Consider the following 19,481-nt stretch of genomic DNA (forward strand, 5'->3'; position numbering starts at 1 on the left):
CATTTATACTTAAAAGAATAAAAATTTATGTAATTATGCAATGGTAAATTGACTTAGAATATAATATAGCTGAATTCTTCCAAAACATTTGAGAGTCATGGAAAAGTAAAAGGGGATATACAGCTAGCTGACAGGAAGGTCAACTAGATTGAGGAACTTACTTAAATTTCAGACAGAAATGTTTATTTGTGGTGTTGAACAGTAGTGTTTAGTAGTAGGGACCAAAATTTGAAGATAGAGGGACTTTAGGCCATGTTTCTTCTGTTGTTGGGCGAATCACTAAACCTATAAGGTGATACTACTAAAGGTTATCATGTGAGAAAATGTTGATATTATGAACTACAGTTTACAGAAAAAAATTACTCAACATCATTAAATGATCTGCTTAAGGTCACAGGTAGCATTGTAACCCTTAGTTTCTTATTCAAAATCCAGTTAACTTGAGCTGGCATGGTGGTGCAGGCCTCAGTGACTTGGGAGGATGAGGCAAGACCATGGCAAGTTTGAGGCTGTGAGATTCTGTCTCAAGATAAGAACATAAATAAATAAAATAAGTAAAAAGCATGGAGGATGTAGCTTAGTGGTAGAGTGCCCCTGGGTTAGGTTCCTAGTACTGAAATGAAACAAAACAAACACAAAAACCCCCACTACTTGGCTTTCTGTAATTATTTGTAAAGTGATATCATTCCGAACATTATAAAACTCCTGGAATTCCAAATATGTACCTTAGTTGATTGATTGATAGAAATGGTTTTACTTAAGTATAGAGAATGCAAGTAATATAGTAAAACTTTCATTGCAAGAACAACAGAAGGAACCTGCTTTAAAGAAGAGAAAATCACAAAAGACATATGAATATACTCCTAACATCTTTTGTCATTTAAAAAGCCTTTCTAGTTCTATTTTTTTGGGGGGGAAGGGAACTGGGGGTGGAACTCATGCTCCACCACTGAGCCATTTTCGCAGCTCTATTTGAGTTTTATTTAGAGACAGGGTCTCACTGAGTTGCTTAGCACCTTGCTTTTTGTTGTGGCTGGCTTTGAACTTGCAATCCTCCTGTCTCAGCCTCTTGGACTGCTGGGATTATAGGCATGTGTGCCTTCCTCTATCTCTATATTTACCTTTAAATATGTCCTCACTTTTGAAGGATTTTAAAAAGGTGAACTTTATCCCAATGACTATCTGAATTCAAGTTCCATGTAAGTGGAAGCCAAAAAAATTATTTTATAGTATTTTTAGGTAGTATTTCAATATCTATATTTTATAGTGGGTATGCTGTTTAACTTAAAATTTTAAAATACATGCTTTATTTGTAGTTGTGACTTCCTTTGGACAACTGATGATATTTATCATTGTGCCAAGTTTCTACAAATAAAAGATGGGTGGATTATTTTCTAGATGGAGGGTAAGTTGCTTTTCTTTACTGCTAGTTCTTAAGTCTAACATAAATGTTACATAAAACTACTTTAAAAGTCTTCTTTGTGATATAGCCTTCAGTTTGAGATTATCTATTCAATTTTCATTTTAACTCTTGTTTTTTATTTTCTGAATTACTTTTTAATTTGCATTTATAGTTCTATAGGTGTTTAATGTCTCTAACAGAGGATTATTTCACTTTGACTTATGAATTTATTTCTGTATTGTATGCAGATGTTTTTCTTTTCTTGTTTATTTTCTCTACTGCCAAAATTTACAATTTATTTCAAAGGTAGTTGAAATGAAGTATTCTATACCACACTTACTTTTTTTTATAGACCATATCTTTTTACTTAAAGCTTGTTACAAATATTTATTGAAATCACACTTTTAGGAATTATAGGTTAAACAAAATTAGAAATGCAGTTTGATTTTATTGGGTAAGCTTTTAGAAGGATGTATTTCAATTTTAGAGCTAGAAAATATAAGTTATTGAAAAATGCTCTTTAACTGAAAAGAATTAACTACTTACTTCTTGACTTATAATATGCAATACTTGGTACATAATTTAATTTTTGACTATTGGTGGAACAATACATGTTTTAGATTGGTGTTAGCTGATCTTCCTTTTTTTGCCTTTATTTTTTCAACTGACAGATGTTTTGAAGTAGATACATATTGTGGAATGGTTAAATATAGCTAATTAACATATGCATTGTCTCACACACTGTTATCTTTTTTTTTTTTTTTGTGATGAGAACACTTAATCTTCATCCTCTTAGCATTTTTTTCTAGATTATCTCATCATTAGATACAGTCACTATCTGATCTCCTGAACTTATCCTTCTCAGCTCTTAATTTTTTTGTAATTTTATATTCTTTCACTCCCACAACCAAATTCTCCAAACCTCCCCACCAATTTCTCTAGCCTCTGGAAACTATCATTCTGCTCTCTACTTCTATGAAGTCAACTTTTTTGATTTCAAATATGAATGAGATGACCCCCTTCTTTAAAATCTTATGACAGTTCTGCCTGAAGATCAAATTTATTCTTTGTTTTTCTTATTAGGTTGAACCATATGAAATTGCTAATCTTCTACTACTTTGGCTTATACAAAATGGCTATTTCATTTGATTCAACCTAATGTTAACAAATCTGATAGGGACTACAATGAGTTTGATACACTGTGTTCTCTTCAATTGTCTGGTATGTAATTGGTAAATATTTTCTCAACTATTGTATGAACCATTGTGTCTTGCTTTTATTCTATGTATTATAAACATATCTTTGTTAAATAAGCTCTGCCGTAATGAAGTTATTCTTATATGTCCTTCAAAAATTTGATCTTTCAAGAAAAGTATATACTTAGGAAACAGAAGGAAGGTAACCTATTGATTTTCACCTCCAGAGTACTAAGTGAACTTTTAGCAATAGAGAATCAGACTGTCCTTAATTATATATATATTTTTGGTGGTGGTACTGGATTGACACAGGTTCTCTCTCAGGCTAGGCAAGTTCTCTATTGCTGAGCTGCAACCCCAACTCAGTCTGTAACTTTTTAGATATGTGAATGCTTTTAAATAATCATTATGTAAGAAAATTTTTCTCAGATGCAAATATGTTTCCCTGTAAAAGTATGTTTTGTTGAGTTAAGAATGGTAAAATTTGAGCTATCAGAGTTGAAAGTCCTGGACTGAAAAGAAGTAAAAAAATGCTGTGTTTGAAATCTTAAAGTTCTATTTGTAATTATAATTTTCATTTAAATAAATCTCTGGAGTAAATAGAAATACATATAGCTTGACAAGATTTGAGAAAACCTCATTTTGAATTAGAATATGTCTTTGTTTGTTTGTTTCTTTCTTTTTTTGTGGTATTGTGAATGATTGAGCCTAGCACCTTGAGCTAGGCATATGCTCCACCACTGAACTATGTCTACTATTGAACAATCCTGAGCCCCTAAATTTTATTTCAAGACAGTCTTGCTAAGTTGCTTGGGCTAGCCTTGAACTCTTGATCTTCCTGCCTTGGTCTCGCGTGGGTTGCTGGGATTATTGGCATGTACCAACACAGCCAGCTAATATGGTCTTTTATGATTATATAAATTGAAGTGTTTCTAAGTTTGCACTAATGTGTTTTATTATTTTCAGTAATAAGTTTTAATGCTGTCTCATTTCTATTTTTCTGTAACAGACAAAACCTTCAACTGTAGAAGTTCTAGAAAGTATAGATAAGGTATGTTCTTGGCTTTGAGGTATTTTAATTCATTTTAGATGTTAAGTATATGTTATTTTGGAGTCCAGATCTAGTATGAAATTTTAGAGATCATGTTGAGTAAGCCTGAAAACTTAAATGTTCTTGCAAAAAAAATCCAAAATCTCTCAGTGACTTATGAAGTCTGTATCAAGTGGTAGAGACTGTTAGAACGAAATTAAATCTACAGATGGTATAAACCATTTTTTTGGTAAGATGAAATAGGTCTGCAACAATTTTAATCAGTCTGTAAAATTTTTATAGCTTTTTATATTTTCTGTCATTACAAAAATAAGTTTATTCCCTTAGAATATTAGGAGTGATAAATATAAATAATCTAGAATGGGTTTCTCTTTTAATTTTTATCAATTCTTTTTTAATTGCTAGATTATTTTAAGGGCCTATAGATGAAGAGTTAATACTTTTTTGACTTAACAAATATTTAATGATGTCAATTTCATTCTTCTAATCTTTACCAATTAGGGTTAAAATAGTATTTAATTTTTCATTTTAAAAAGTTATTTATCAGAATAGGCATTATAAATTTTAAACTTCACATTTATTTTTTAATATTCTGTTTTAAAATATTAGGGTATTATAATTCATTGGCTTCTAATAGTTCATTCTAAAAAATTTTAATACTTTTTTTTGAAGTTTGAGATTTAGTAACTTGGAATTTTAATTTTCTTTTAACAGGAAATTCAAGCATTGGAAGAATTTAGGGAAAAAAATCAGAGATTACAAAAATTATGGGTTGGAAGATTAATTCTCTATTCTTCAATTCTTTATCTGTTTACATGCTTAATTGTATACTTGTGGTATCTTCCTGATGAATTTACAGCAAGACTTGCCATGACACTCCCATTTTTTGCTTTTCCATTGATGTAAGTAAATTGTTCTTTTTTGTTGACCTTTCTGTTTTATGATGAGATAGTTTTAATATATTTAGTCTTTATTATGAAATAGTAATATCTCTAAATTTAGATTATTTTGCAATTGGAAAAATATTTCTTTAAAATAGTAGAACAATTGTCTTAAAGCTTTATTGAGGGATATCATCTGTTTTTACTGGTAATAATAGCTCAATGTCAATGTTTTATGATTCTCTAATAGATAGCCATGTTTGATCCCCTAGAGGCATTGGGCATGGAGTCAGGAATAGTGATGAGTAGGAGAGGGTTTGGAAAACCAAAATAGCAACTGCCCGTATGAATCTGATTATATTCCATTCTTCCTAGCTCTTCTCCTCTCTTTTTAGTCACTTCTTTATGGTAGTTGCCTCTTAAGTATTTTATAGTATAGCAATTTACAAGAGGTGTATTGTGATTGAGACTTTTGAGAGAGAATTTGATAAAAAGTACATTAAAAGTGTACTTTTTAAAATGTAGAACATTCTTTAATGTACTTTTTATTAAATCAACAAACTTTATGAGTATCAATTGTGTAGACATTGGATTATAATAGTGTTTGGTGCACAAAATACAATCTTTTGACTAGATTTTAGATTCAGTATATTAAATAAAAAGTTTGACAAATGCTTTGAAAGAGAAATTATGCTATGGGAGCCCCTAGGCCAGTCTGGGGTGGGAATAAAGATCAAAGAGTCTTGGTATTAGTTTTCCATTGCTGCCACAAGTTGAGTAGCTTAAAACAACACCCATTTATTATATTAGACTTCTGAAGGTTAGAAACCCAGGCAGTTTGACTGGGTCTCTGCTTATAGTCAGTATATCAGCTGGCTGGGTCTCATTTGGAGTCTTTCCGGGAAGAATCTGCTTTCAGGCTCAATCAGGTTGTTGGCCAACTGTGCTGCATCTCTCTGAGTTCCTGTTTTTCCCTGAGCTATGAGAAAACTCTCTGCTTTTAATAGTTTAAGTGATTATATTAGACCCACCTGGATAATCCAGGATAATCCCCCTATTTTAAAGTCAACCAAGTAATGACCTTACATTTGCAAAGACTTTACATTTGCAAAGTCTCTTCACAGCAGTTTCTACATTACTGTGTGACTGTAGGACTAGAGGTTGGAAATTGTTGGTATATGGGGAAGGATATGTATAGAATTCTGCTATAGATCCTCTGAGGAAATTACCCCCCCACATACTAAAGATTGAACACAGTTCTTTATGCTTGCTTTTCTACCACTGAGTTGCATCCCCAGCTCTAGGAAGTGATGTTTGAGATGAAGATCTGAAGGATGAGTATGTGTATTTAGGGTGATATAACATGATAGGTAGAGTGTTTTAGGCCAAAGAAACAACATTCTTGAAGGCTCCGAGGTTAGCCAGAATATATTAGGTTTAAAGAACTGAAAGAAGACCAAAGACTGGATTATAGAGAAAAGGCTGGGTAGTTAGGCAAATAGCATTTCATGGGCTTCTTATGGTTCATGATAAGAATTTAAGGTTGTATTCTAAAACTAATGGAAGGTATTATAGCCACTATGAGTACAATATGGAGAATAAATTAGAGGGGAATAAGAATGATCTGGAGTGGTTATTATAGTTGATAAGGAAAGAAATAATAGATGATAACTGTACTTGAGTGGTATGGTTGAAGAGAAGCAGATAGATTGAAACAGATGGATTGAAGAGATTTAGGAGGTTGAATTGATATAATATGGAGAGGCTTTTGGTGACTGGTGGGATATGGGATGGATTATATCAAGGATAAAACTCGAGTTTATGGCTTGAGAAATTTGGTTGATGTATGTTACTCATCTAAATAGGAAACAACATGAGAAGGAACATGTTTGGTGATCCACTGAGACTAAAATACTACATATTTTCCATATGGAGTTGACAAGTTTTAAATGAGTATGAAGTTTAGGAGGTAAATTTGAATGGGAGATATAAATTTATTATTTGATAGCTTATAAATATTAATCAAAGCCATCATCTCTTTATTCCTTAAATATTAGATATCCGCAATGTGTAAGGTATTGGACTAGATCCTGATGATGGAGAAAGTAGTAATAAGAATTTTGCTTTTGCTGGGTGGGTGTGGTTTTGCAAACTTGTAATCCTAGGATCTTGGAAGGCTGAGGCTGGAGGATTGAAATTTTGAGGTCAGCCTCAGCAATTTAGTGAGTAAGACCTTGTCTCCTAAATAAATAAATAAATAAAGGACTGGGGGTATAGCTCAGTGGTAAGGCACTTATCGGTACCTCTATCCCTAAAAGGATTTTTGCTTTCATGCAGCTTGCATTCTGTTGGGGTGGAAAAGACAAAAATGAAGAAAAACAAACAAAGAGGCAAGCATAGAGAGATAAATGCAATGAAGCAAATAAACAGGGTGATGTGATAAAAATAGGCTACTTTGATGGTCCTGGAAGACCTCTTTTAAGAAAGTGGTATTTGAGTTGAGAACTAAAGCAAAAGAATAACCAAGAGAAAGTTGTAGTTCATGAGGATTATTTATATATTATTCCATATAATGACACATACAACCATAGATATAGAAAAGACTTATCTCCAAAATATTAGTGGCAATACTCTCTAGCTGGTAGAATTTTAAGTAGTTATTTCTTTCTCTATAATTTTTGGTAATGTTTGAATTTTTATATCATTGTGTTCCTCATTTCCTAAAAACAAAAGTCTAGGAGATCAGGGAAAATATTTTCAAACAGAGAATGGAAAATGCAAAGGTGTGAATCTGAAGCAAATATGACTTATTTGAGGGGCAAAAAGATAGACATATTTAGAATGTATGATGGAAAGGAAAAATAGTTGGAACTGAGCTTGTTTAAATCAGGCAGGATCCAGATTATAGAAGGTTAAGGTTAGGAGTTTGAATTTCATTTTAGGTGAAACATGAAGCTTGTATAGTGGAAGAATAGCATGATGAAATTTCAGTAAAGAGAATCATGCATACTGCCATGTGGAGATTGGGTAAGGGGAGGACAAGAGTAGAAATACCTATGAAGCTATTATAGAAGTTTAGAGATGACAATAGATTAGACTGCCATAATATTGAAAGTCAGCAGATCATCTGAAAATATTTTGGAGGTAAAACTAATAGAATTTTTTTCTTTTTTGGGGGGATACCAGGATTTAACCCAGGGGTGTTTTCTACTGAGTTGCACCTCCAGCCTATTGAGGTTTACTGATTGATTGAGATAGGGTTGCTAAATTGCTGAGATTGGCCTTGAATTTATGATCCTCCTTCCTTAGCCTCCTAAGTCACTGGGATTACAGTGTGCCACCACACTTAGGAAAATTGATAGAATTTGATGGGAGTAAATGGGAGGTAAAGGAAAAAGAGATACTCATATGTTTGGTTTGAGATTTAGTGGAGGTAGGAGCTTTTCTTTGGGATGGCTATAGTGAAAAAAATTCATCTTGAGTGCTTGGCATATTTTAAAATTGGAGCTCCTGCTCTGCATACAAAGTTGAAAATAGATTTGTCTGCTCAAACAGGAGAGCTAAAAGTAAGTGCCTGCATAATATTGCAGAATAATTGTCTCTGCTAGTTTATTTTCCCTTCTTTTCTTTTGTTTAGATGCTGGCCTTGTACATTTTAGGCAAGTTCTCTATCATTGAACTACACCACCAGCCCCTCTGCTATTTTCTTTATTTTTAGAATCTTTTTTAATCCCAGGCATACTAGTGCATTTTACAATGCTGAACCCCTTTTCTTTGTTTCCTTTCTATTTTTTTTTTCATAAAAAGAGATTAAAAATAAATTTAAAAAGGGAGTAAGTGTGAAATGTTTAGTTGATTTAAACATTTTTAAATATTTTGAAAAAATTTTAGTTGACATCCATTTCCATATAGAAATTGATTTTCTATTTCTAAAGGATTTGTATCAGTTGCAGAAGAATACCTGCTAGGAACTCTGTTCTGCTAGTTCTAATGACTGTCTTCAAGTTGTGATCCATTGGATCTGGTATTGAATTCTTTTTTTTTTTTTTTTTGGTTAAGAATTTTTTTTTGTTTTGACAAATAAATCACTAATTTATTTATTTGTTTCTTTTTGAATGGTGCTGGGATTTAACTCATGGTGTCATACATATTAAGCACTACTGAGCTACATCCTTAAATCTAATTGTTTTTTAAAAGCAGAAAAATTTTATTTCTTTAAAAACATAACTTTTAAAGTTTGATCTATTTTGAGTGTGAAGCTTTTTAAAAATTTTACTTTGTTCCTTTGACTTGTGAGTCACCTGCATTTATAATTTCTTGACTTGTTAAGCTTCAGGGCCATTTCTTACTTTGTCTCATTCACATTTGTGACCTTGTTTTCAACTGTTGCAGCTTCGATTTCAGTAGGCTCTTGACTTTTGGAAGCACAGAGTAGTTATCGAACAAAGAATAGACTTGTCCTCCTGACTGATGATAATCAAGAAAGCAAGAAAATAGAATATAATAAAGTGGATGTTGTAATAAATAGACTTACTACAAGACTTTTTCTGTTGTGTGTTATGTAAGCTATTTACCAATCTTATCCCTGGATTTTTTTTTTTCCTTTGGAAGTGGTTTTGAGAGCTGGACTAGAATTTACTTAAAGTATTGGAGGCAGAAGAAGCAATGAAATGGATTGCTTTACTCTTCACATTTTACAGCTTAGAAATCTGATTATCTCCAAAATGGGACAGTTGTCTCTGCTTTTCTGCTTTCCCAAATGTCTTCCTTGAGAGGTCATGGACTGAGCTATTCCAAAATTGTCATTTATGGTACAATATTTATACTCTATATATTTTGAAATTTTACTATATCTTCTTTTCAGAATGTGATATGGAAGAACTTATTGTGATTCTATAATTCTTTTTCTACCTTTCAGATTGAATAGTATATTTATATTTTTCTGATCTTTTCAACTTTTACTGAAATTTAAATCAAAATCTAAATGCCAGATTTATTTCAGATAAATCATAGTGGGGGAAGGATTGAGTTACATTTAGTTTTGTATTTATCCATTATGTTGGCAGATGTGCATTTCTTTAGGAGTTGATTGATTTTAAAATCTAAGTGAATAACCATTAAGTTTTATCTCTATCATTACCTTTTTTTTTTTTTTTTTTTTGGTGGTGCTGGGGATTGGACCCAGGTCTTTGTCCATATTAGGCAAGAGCTCTGCTACTGAGCTATAATTAAACTTATAAACTTTTACTCTTGGATACCTCATTTTAGTAAATATAATATTTTTAGGCATTTCATTCACTATAATTTCAGAGATTAATTTTCATAAAATGATGACCTTCCCAGAGGACTTAATGTATTTTTCCTTAAAATGGGGCCTTGAGGGAGAAAATTTGAGCAAGGGGATTAAGGTGGAATTAAATACTTCAATAGAAGCACTAGTATCTTTAGTTAAACTGAAAAACCTTAAGGATAGGGCTTTGATCTTACACGGTTTTAGACTTCCCAGGCCCCAGAACCATGAGAAATAAAATCCTGTTGTTTATAAATTATCCTGTCTTAGCTATTCTGTTATAGCAACACAAAACAGACCGAGACAAAAAATTGGTACCAGGATTGAGGTTGTTGCTATTGTAAATACTGGAATTTATGGAAGCAGCTTTGGAACTATTAATAGGTAGAAAGAAGCCAGAATAGTTTTGAAGTAAATGATGGAAAAAGCCCATATTGCCATGAATGGAGTGTTAAGGGCTATTCTAGGGAGGGCTCAAAAGAAGAGAATATCTGTGGAGAAAGTCCAAAACTTGACAGAGATTATTTAAGTGGTTGTGAACAGAATGTTGGTAGAAATGTGGTTGGTAAAGGAATTCTGATGAGGTTGCAAATGGAAATGAGGAAGAAGATATAGAAAACTGGAATAAAGACCAGTTACAGTGCCAAAGAACTTGACAGAATTATGTCCATGTACTGGGACTCTATGGCAGGCAGAACTTAAGAGTGATAAACTTACAAATTAGAATAATTAAGTAATTTAATAAAAAATAAAAAAATTCAAAGAACAAATAATAAAAGAAGTAAAATGTTCACTTTCTTTTTATTTTTTTTTAAGAGAGAGAGAGAGAGAGAGAGAGAGAGAGAGAGAGAGAGAGAGAATTTTCTTTTTAATACTTATTTTACTTTAGTTATCGGCAGACACAACATCTTTGTTTGTATGTGGTGCTGAGGATCGAACCCAGGCCGCACGCATGCCAGGCGAGCGCCCTACCGCTTGAGCCACATCCCCAGCCCCAAATGTTCACTTTCAATAAGCTATCATAGTAAAATGATTAATAAAAGTATAAACTATGGAAACAAACAAACAAAAAAGAGTGATAAATTTGAATATCCAGTAGAAGTTAAATAGATTACATTAAATATTAAGTCATTCTTGAATTCCAGGAAAAATTTCTACTTTCAATATTGTGATCATTTTAACAAGCACCTGAAAACCTTTCTTTATTCTTTAATGCTCTGAAACAATTTAATATTGATATGATCTCTTCTAAAGGTTTGGTAGATACTATGTTTATTTGTTTGGTTTTTTTAGAGAGGGGTTATAATCTAAAAGTTATTTCCAAATGGTAAATATGTGTTTTTATATTTATTTTTTGTCTTAATTACTATTTTTGTTTTATTGTATCACTTTCAGAGAATGTTGAGTAATATATCTATTTTCAACTTATTAGTTTTTGATGGCATGCTTTTGGTAATTTTTGTGAGTGCTTCATAAACACTTGATGTATTCTCTTTATTCAGGTACAAAGTATTATTGATGAGAAGTACCTTATGTTATAAATTTCCTATATCCTAATAATAATGTACTTCTACTTTTCCATTTATTTCTTTTAGTTTTATTTTATAAAGTTTATTCTTTGTTATTTGATGTTTAGATATTTCTGTTAATATATTTATTGAAAACACATCCTTTTAAAAGAATTTTATTTCATTTTTACAGTGCTGGGGACAAAATCCAGGGCTGTACACATGCTGTGCAAGTGCTTTACCATTGAGCTGCACCCCCAGCCTTGAAATAATTTTTAATCTTAAAATAATTGTAGATTTTACAGCAAGTTGAAAAAAAATACAAGCAAATGTGAATCATCTTTTTTGTCCATGTTGTATATACTACCTGCTCATTAGTCATTTTGCAGTCCTCTTGGTTATCAGAGCAGTTGTCAAGGCATTTATAGTCCTTGTGTCAAGTAACCTATATTTTTACTTAATAATGTCTCTACAATGCAGGAGTGGTGTTGAAAAGGAGGGGCACCATAGCATAAAACATGGAAGATTAACACTGGTACTATGTGGCAACACTATAGAAGATATAGGAAAAAATATGGTGTGTGTATATAGAGTTTGGTACATATGTGGCTTCATACATCCACTAAGGTTCCTGGAACATATCCTCTGTGAATAAGAGTATAGTACTTTATGGGACATTTCTGTTTTAGGCACCTTGAGGATTATGCTTAACCTTTCTGTCTTTAAATGTTTTTCCCTTGGTAAGGGGAATGCTTAGTGTCCTTTTTTTTTTTCTTATTGTTTAGGTAGTTTTCCAAGTTATGTAGGAATTAGCTACTTACTTGATGTTTTCATATCATAAAAGTAAATCATCAGAATATATCTTATCTATTGCTGTGTAACAAATTCTCTCAGAATTTAGCTTAAAACAACAGACATTTATTATGTCTCAGTTCCTGAAGGGCAGGAATGTTGGGAGTAGCATAGTTGGGTTGTTCTGGCTCATAGTCATTTGTTTTTATAAAATTGGAGTTAAGATGTTGACTGGGGCTGCAGTAATCTCAAGGTTTAACTAATCTGCACAGTCACAGCAGATGAAGTCATTGAAGAACACATTTTTCTTCTGGGGGTATCCAATCTCCAGTTATATTGCTAGATACTTTGTTTCTTTTTGCCAGCATCAGCATTGGCTTTTGCCTGATTTTTTTTTAATTTTTAATTTTTAATTTGTTTTAATTAGTTATATATGACAGTAGAATGCATTTATGCACTTTGATATGTCATACACAAATGGGATATAATTTCTAATTTTTCTGAGTGTACGTGTTGTAGAATCATATTGGTCATGTAGTCATATATATATACATAAAGTAATAATGTCTGTTTCATTCTACTATCCTTTCTAACCCTACATCCCCTCTCCTCCCTTTCCCTCCTTTACTTCCCTCTACTTAATCTAAGGTAACTCTATTTTTCTCTAGTATACTGCCACCCCCCACCTTCCCATAGTGAATTACCACTGCCTGACTTTCTTTATTCTGTCTTTTGACTATTTCTTTGAGATCTTTTTTTTTTTTTTTTTTTTCATCAGGTCATGTCTTGTAAGTCTGTGTTGGGGTTCATTTTTCTTTGTAATATCCAAAGAATCCTAAATCATGCCAAAGTCATTTGTTTTGCCATCTCCAAAATGGGTTCTGAGTCCAAATACAAAGATAATATCGGTGTAGTCTTATATATTTTGGCTAATTTTTTCTGTGTTTGCTTCTAACTCTCACATATACACAGTTGTTAGCAGGCTTAGTTTCTTTGCTGGATGTTTACCACACTTTTGTTCTTCACCATACAGGCTTTTCCATAGACTTCCTTGATTCTGCCCCCATCCCACCCCCTTTTTGTGGTACTAGGGATTGAATCCAAGGTGCTCTCTATTGAGCTACATCCCTGGTCTTTTTATTTTTAATTTTGAGACAGGATCTCGCTAAATTGCTGAGATTGGCCTCCATCTTGGGATCCTCCTGCCTCAGCCTCCTGAGTACCTGGGATTACGGGTATATGCCACTGTATCCAGCTTTCCTGACTATTCTCATGTCATGGTAACTGACTTTTATTACAGCAAGTAATCCAAGAAAGAGCTAGACAAATGAAAGAGGAAGCTTCATATGGAAGTTACAGACTTTTACAAATTTATCTTGAAGTGGCATACTATTTCCTCTGTCATATACTATTGGTCACACAGACCAGGTTTGGTGGGAGAAGACTACACTAAGATCTGGACACAAGGAGAACAGAGATCAGTGGTGGCTGCCTTGCAGGCTGACTCCCTGTTTTAGCCATTTTTTTCACTGCTATGACCCAGAGACCTCATGAGAACAACTTTAATGGAGGAAACACTTATTTTGGGGCTTACAGTTTCAGAGGTCTCAGTCAATAGAAGGCCAGCCCCATTCCTTGGGGCTTAAGGTGAGGCAGAACATCATGGCAGAAGGGTGTGGCAGAGGAAAGCAGCTGGGAAGAGGAGAGAGAGAGTGAGAGAGCTTAGTGTGTGTACACTCAAGCGCTCCACTCAACAGGAATAAAGTATATACCCCAAAGGCAAAACCCCAGGGATCCACCTCCTCCAGTCATACCCTGCTTGCTTAGGGTTACCAGTTAATCCTTATCAGAAGATCATAAATCCAATGATTAGGTTAAGGCTCTCATAACTTAATCCGTTCACATCTAAACTTTCTTGCATTGTCTCACACAATGGGTTTTAGCAGGGACATCTCATATCTAAACCATAATACTCCCCAAAATAACAATGCTGTATTTTAGAATGGATAATATAATTATATAATAATATAATTTTCATACTTATATTCTGAATTTATATACAGATGTAATAATGTATTTTTATTTAAAACAAGTAATGTTTGTATATTTCTGCCACATTCTATAGAGAACAATGTATTTTTTGCTGTATTTATGTTGAATTTAATAGAGGACCTTGACTAGTTTATGATTAGGATTATTTTTTGAGTTTCTTTTAATTCTTTTAATATCACTTGATGTCTTAACACTAATGCAAGGTCTAAAGAATTATTCTTACAACATCTTTAGAAGGAGGTATTTAGCAAGATTTCTTAGCAAGTATTTATTTGAAGGTAAGGTTTTTTGTTTTGTGTGTGTTTCTTTCCCCAGATAACTTACTCTATTGAATAGAGAAGATTTGTTCAGTGTTAAATAGTAGGAAAGGAATAGCAACTTACAATAATATAATGCTGTTAAATTTGTAAAAGCAAAACATTCTTGCCCTAGTACATGATAAAAAGAAAAATATTTTGGAATTGATACTTGGTAAGAAAAGATTTTATAATATTGTTCTTATTCTTTTAGGGGGTTCATGGACCCCTTTTAAATTGATGAAAGCAATGATTTCTCTAGAGAAGTGTATTCAGGCACACCAATGAAATTTTGCAATTCAGGGGCCCTTTTAAAAGTCCATTGGTTTCAGGCTGAGACCCCCTCCTTTTAAAGTAAAGATATGCTTCTGATGTTATATGACAGAAAACAGTACTTCTGATTTTCAATTTATAAAGGGAAATAATATACGTAACTGTGGAAATAGTTGTTTTTATTTTATATGGTTTATAATTCACCTACCCTAATGATTTTTGTTTCTGAATTTTGCTTCCCCTTTAGCATCTGGAGCATAAGAACAGTGCTTATTTTCTTCTTTTCCAAGAGAACAGAAAGAAATAGTAAGTTTAAATTCCAAGTTTTTATTACCAAAAAAACCCTGTTATGTAGTTACCTATGGTTTTTAAGGCAGGTTGTGAAATGATATATTGAAATGTTGATGTGGTAAATATTGAAGAATTTTTGCTATAAAACATGAACAAGGTTATGAATGATCTGGATGGTTCTATTATTAATTTGTGTTTTTTCTTTTTTGTGTGCAAACATAATATTGAAAGTTGAAAACAGAATTCAAAATACACTTTAAAATTCATATGCATTTATTTAAGTCACATTATGTTTGGGTTTAAAGGTATGGAAAGGGTAATATAAAATTTTGTACTGAGCTAGGGTTAGGGTTAGATAACTAAGATTAACATGGGGAAATATGAATATTCATAAGAAAGTACTTTTGAAAACAAATATACAAAATATGAAACAGGTAAGATTAAAATGTGAATCATATTAATACATATTTTGTAAATATGGGGACACATGAATGAATCTTATATATGATATATTGTGTTATGTATGCAGATTTAACGGTGACCATATAAAACAGAATTCAAAATACACTAAAATTCCTACTCAGGTACATGAATTTAATTCACATTAGGTTTTGATGTAGAGATATGGAAAAGTTAATCAAATTTTGTACTGAGCTAGGATTATGGTTCAATAGTTAAGATTAATATGGGAAAATATGAATATACATAAGAATGTGCTTGTGAAAATATGTGTAAAAACATGTAAATATATAGGATCTAACAAAGGAGAGATTAGAGTGAATATTATGAATATTTATTTTGTAAGTATAAGGATGCTAGGATGAATACTATATATGATATATTGTGATATAATTTATATTATTTCTTTTTAAAAAATATTTATTTTTTACTTGTAGTTGGACACAATACCTTTATTTTATTTATTTTTATGTGATGCTGAGGATCGAACCCAGGGCCTCGCATGTGCTAGGCGAGCATGCTACTGCTGAGACATAAAAACCCAGCCCTGTATTATTTCTTATTCAGAAATTTTAATAAATGAAACATTTATTTAAATTGAGACATATTTACTAAATTCATCTTTATAGGAAACATTGGTATAGAGTAAATTATACTCTATATCTTTTGACTTGTCATTATACCTCTCTCTTTGACCTCACAGCCCCTTGACTTTTGTTTTAATTGAAATATACAAAGAGTGATAAAATCTGCTTCTGAAAAGTTCTATATACATGTTAAGTTTTAAAGATTTTTCAGTCTCAAATGTATGAATTGTAAGTAACTAGAGATATACGTTTCATTTTAAGTTATGTGCTTTTTGTCTTTTTTATTTTAACTTTTCACTATATAAAAATGCACTGAATAATATCGTGAACCCTTGTATACCTATAACTCATCCTAAACAGTTATCAACACATGGTTTATCTTGTTTCTTTTTTATCTTTACCAACTTCTTCTCCTGTACTATTATTACTTTTTTGGTGCTTGGGGATTTGAACCAGGGACTCATGCATGCCAGGCAAGCGCTTTACCACTGAGTCATATCCCCATTCCCAAACCACCTGTATTATTTTGAAGTATATTCCTGATATATCTGTCTACAATGGACTCATAAAAAATATTAAACTCAATGCATTATCATACTTAATTCTTAATATCATAAAATGTCAAATATAAAAATATTAAATTTCTGATTGTTTCTTGAATGGTATTTGCTGTGAAAAATATTTTGTCGGTTTGACCTATGATCCAAGTAAGGTTTGTACAAATATAAGACTTTCAAACTGCCTTCCTTGCTCATGATCTCTCTTCTCAGTTTAGGGCCTGTGTATAACCCAAATGACCTTTTTTTTTCTTTCCCAGACACACTTGACTCTTTTGCCCCTTTCCTCATCCTATTTGTCTGGCAAACCACATTCTGTTTAAATAAATTATATGTTTAATCAATGATTGGTAAACACTGTTTAAATACATTTATGTACTTTATCATATCAGAACAGCTAAATTTGTTAGAGGAAAGTCACACAACATACTGACCAGACTATTTTAAAATGATTGTAGATATCAAATACACAACCCACATTGGTTCTATTTTAGTTCCTTAGTAAATTCACTTTTTTTCTTTTGGATCATTCCTACTGACAAATAATCCTGCCTCAGTACACCTGTAGGAAATAGGGGAACTGTCCTGACCCCGTATTCCTTATACACTACCACCTATTTCTCTCTTTCAAAATAAACTTTCTTAAACAGTTGTCTATTTTTGGTAGCTCTTTTTCCCCACACGTATTCCTTCTCAACCTATTTTGTTTAGGTTTTGCTTCCACCACTTTTTACTGTAGTGGCTTATTTCAAGGTCGCTAATGATCTGTTTCTTGTCAAAGCTAGTTGTTAGTTCTCTTTTCTCATTCAACTTGATATCTTAATAGCATTTGAATTAATTCAGTTATCTTCTTTATTCTTAAAGCATTTGTATCTTTAAGTGCTGCAGTCGGGCTGCAGCAAACTGGGGGTGGGGAGGTGGAGAGGGGAGGGGGGAGGGGGGTGTGAGGAACTACTTGTGTAGACTGATACAGCAGGAGTAGGAGCCCTTTATTGTAGGACAACAGAGGTATTTATACACTCCACATAGCTTATCTTAATTAGCATAAACTAGATACAGCAGTCAACCAATAAGAAATCTCCACACTTAATGACTCTCTGGCGCCACCTCACAAACCACTCCCCCTGGCAGAATACCAGGCGCCATCCTGACTTGTTTACAGACCTTAACATTTCCCTGGCAAAATGCCAGGCGCCATCCTGACTTGTTTACAGACTCTAACATTTAAGCTTCTTTGACACTTCACTGATGATTTCCTTCTCAGTATTATTTGCTTGTATGTGTCTCCTCTACTAAAATTGTATCTTTGGCTTTTTTCTTTTGGTAATTTGTTTAGATACATGCTGTCCAATAGAACATTCTATAATATAAAAGTAATCTGTTTTTACTGTTCAATATGGTATCTGCTAGTTATTTTTCTTGAATTGTGGCTAATGCAACCGTAGAATTTGATAGAAGTTTTAGTTTCAATCAGTTTAAATAGCCCCATGTGGCTAGTGGGTATTATATTGGACAGTGCATCTCTAGGTGATTTTATCCACTCCCATAGATTTAAATCTAAGTCTGTGGTTCAGTCTGAAGGCTTATGTACCTAGCTGTTTAATTGACATTTTTACTTGGGAGTCTAGTAGGCGTCTCATACTTAACATAGCCCAAACAGAATTATTATAGCTTCTCCCCTTTACTCCCACTCTCCCATATGTGCTCCTTCCTGTCCCCATCTCAGTAAATAATTATACTATACAATTATTTGTTAATATCCATTAATTAGGTTCTCCACACTAACAGAATCAATAGAGTCTGTCTGTCTCTCTGCCTGCCTGCCTGCCTACCTACCTACCTACTAAAATAAGGAATAGCCTCATGTGATTATGGTGGCTGAAGTTCTTAGATTTTTAGTTAGCAAGCTGGATATCCAGGAAAACAAATGGTTTAGTTCCATTCTAAGTCTGAGAATCAAGAGTACAATGATGTAAGTTATAGGCTGAAAGCTGGCAGGTTTGAGACCAGGAAGAGCCAAAGTTTCAGTTTAAGTCTGAAGGCAGGAAGAGATAGATTTCCCAATTCAAGGTAACTAAGCATATGGAGTTCCTTTTTACTTAGGGAGGATCATCCTTTTTGTTTTATTTAAGCCTTCAACTGACTGAATGAACAACATCTCATTTTAAGGAAGACAATTTGCTTTACAAAGTCTCCCAAATGTTAATCTTGCTTCAGAACACTCTCACAGATATCTAGAATTGTGTTTGACCAAACATCTGTACACCCTATAGCTCAGCCAATAAACACATAAAATTATCATAAGATCAAAAATATGGGAGTCACCCTCTTTATTTTTCTTTCACATTCATTTATTTACTAGCAGGTTACATCATCTTTACCTCCCAAATTATCTTGAATCTGACCAATTCTCATCTTTTCTACTACTACAGTTCTACTTTAAGCCATTGTCATCGCTTCCTTCTACTACTGCAGTGGCATCTTTACTATTTTTTTTTCCAATTGGGATTGAATACAGGGCCTTGCACATGCCTGGCCTGTGCTCTGCTACTGAGTTACATGCCCAGCCGCTTTTAAAGTTCTTTCTTTTTTCAAAAAATCATTTATTTATTTAAATTTGTTATACATGATAGCAGAATGGATTTCAATTCATAGTATACAAATGGAGCACAATTTTTCATTTCTCTGGTTGTACACAAAGTAGAGTCACACCATTAGTTTCTTCATACATTTTTCCTAGGGTAATGATGTCCATCTCATTCCACAATCTTTTCTACTTCCATGCCCCTTTTAAAATTTATTTTTGAAACAGGATCTAGCTAAGTTGCCCAAACTGGCTTTGAACT

At 32.8% G+C, this 19,481-nt stretch overlaps 1 protein-coding gene across 1 annotated transcript in view; it reads left to right on the forward strand.

The window, feature by feature from the left end:
* The window catches only part of Lnpk (lunapark, ER junction formation factor), a 68,279-nt gene that overhangs the window by 4,685 nt on the left and 44,113 nt on the right, over nucleotides 1-19,481 (forward strand). Inside the window, exons 2-5 of the mRNA XM_076865892.2 lie at nucleotides 1,317-1,405; nucleotides 3,608-3,649; nucleotides 4,364-4,551; nucleotides 14,989-15,047. Of these exons, the coding sequence (XP_076722007.1) occupies nucleotides 1,379-1,405; nucleotides 3,608-3,649; nucleotides 4,364-4,551; nucleotides 14,989-15,047 (316 nt within the window). The 5' untranslated portion in view covers nucleotides 1,317-1,378. The remainder of the gene's footprint in view (nucleotides 1-1,316; nucleotides 1,406-3,607; nucleotides 3,650-4,363; nucleotides 4,552-14,988; nucleotides 15,048-19,481) is intronic.

The sequence above is a fragment of the Callospermophilus lateralis genome, chromosome 9 (assembly GCF_048772815.1).
Source record: "Callospermophilus lateralis isolate mCalLat2 chromosome 9, mCalLat2.hap1, whole genome shotgun sequence".
Lineage (NCBI taxonomy): Eukaryota > Metazoa > Chordata > Mammalia > Rodentia > Sciuridae > Callospermophilus > Callospermophilus lateralis.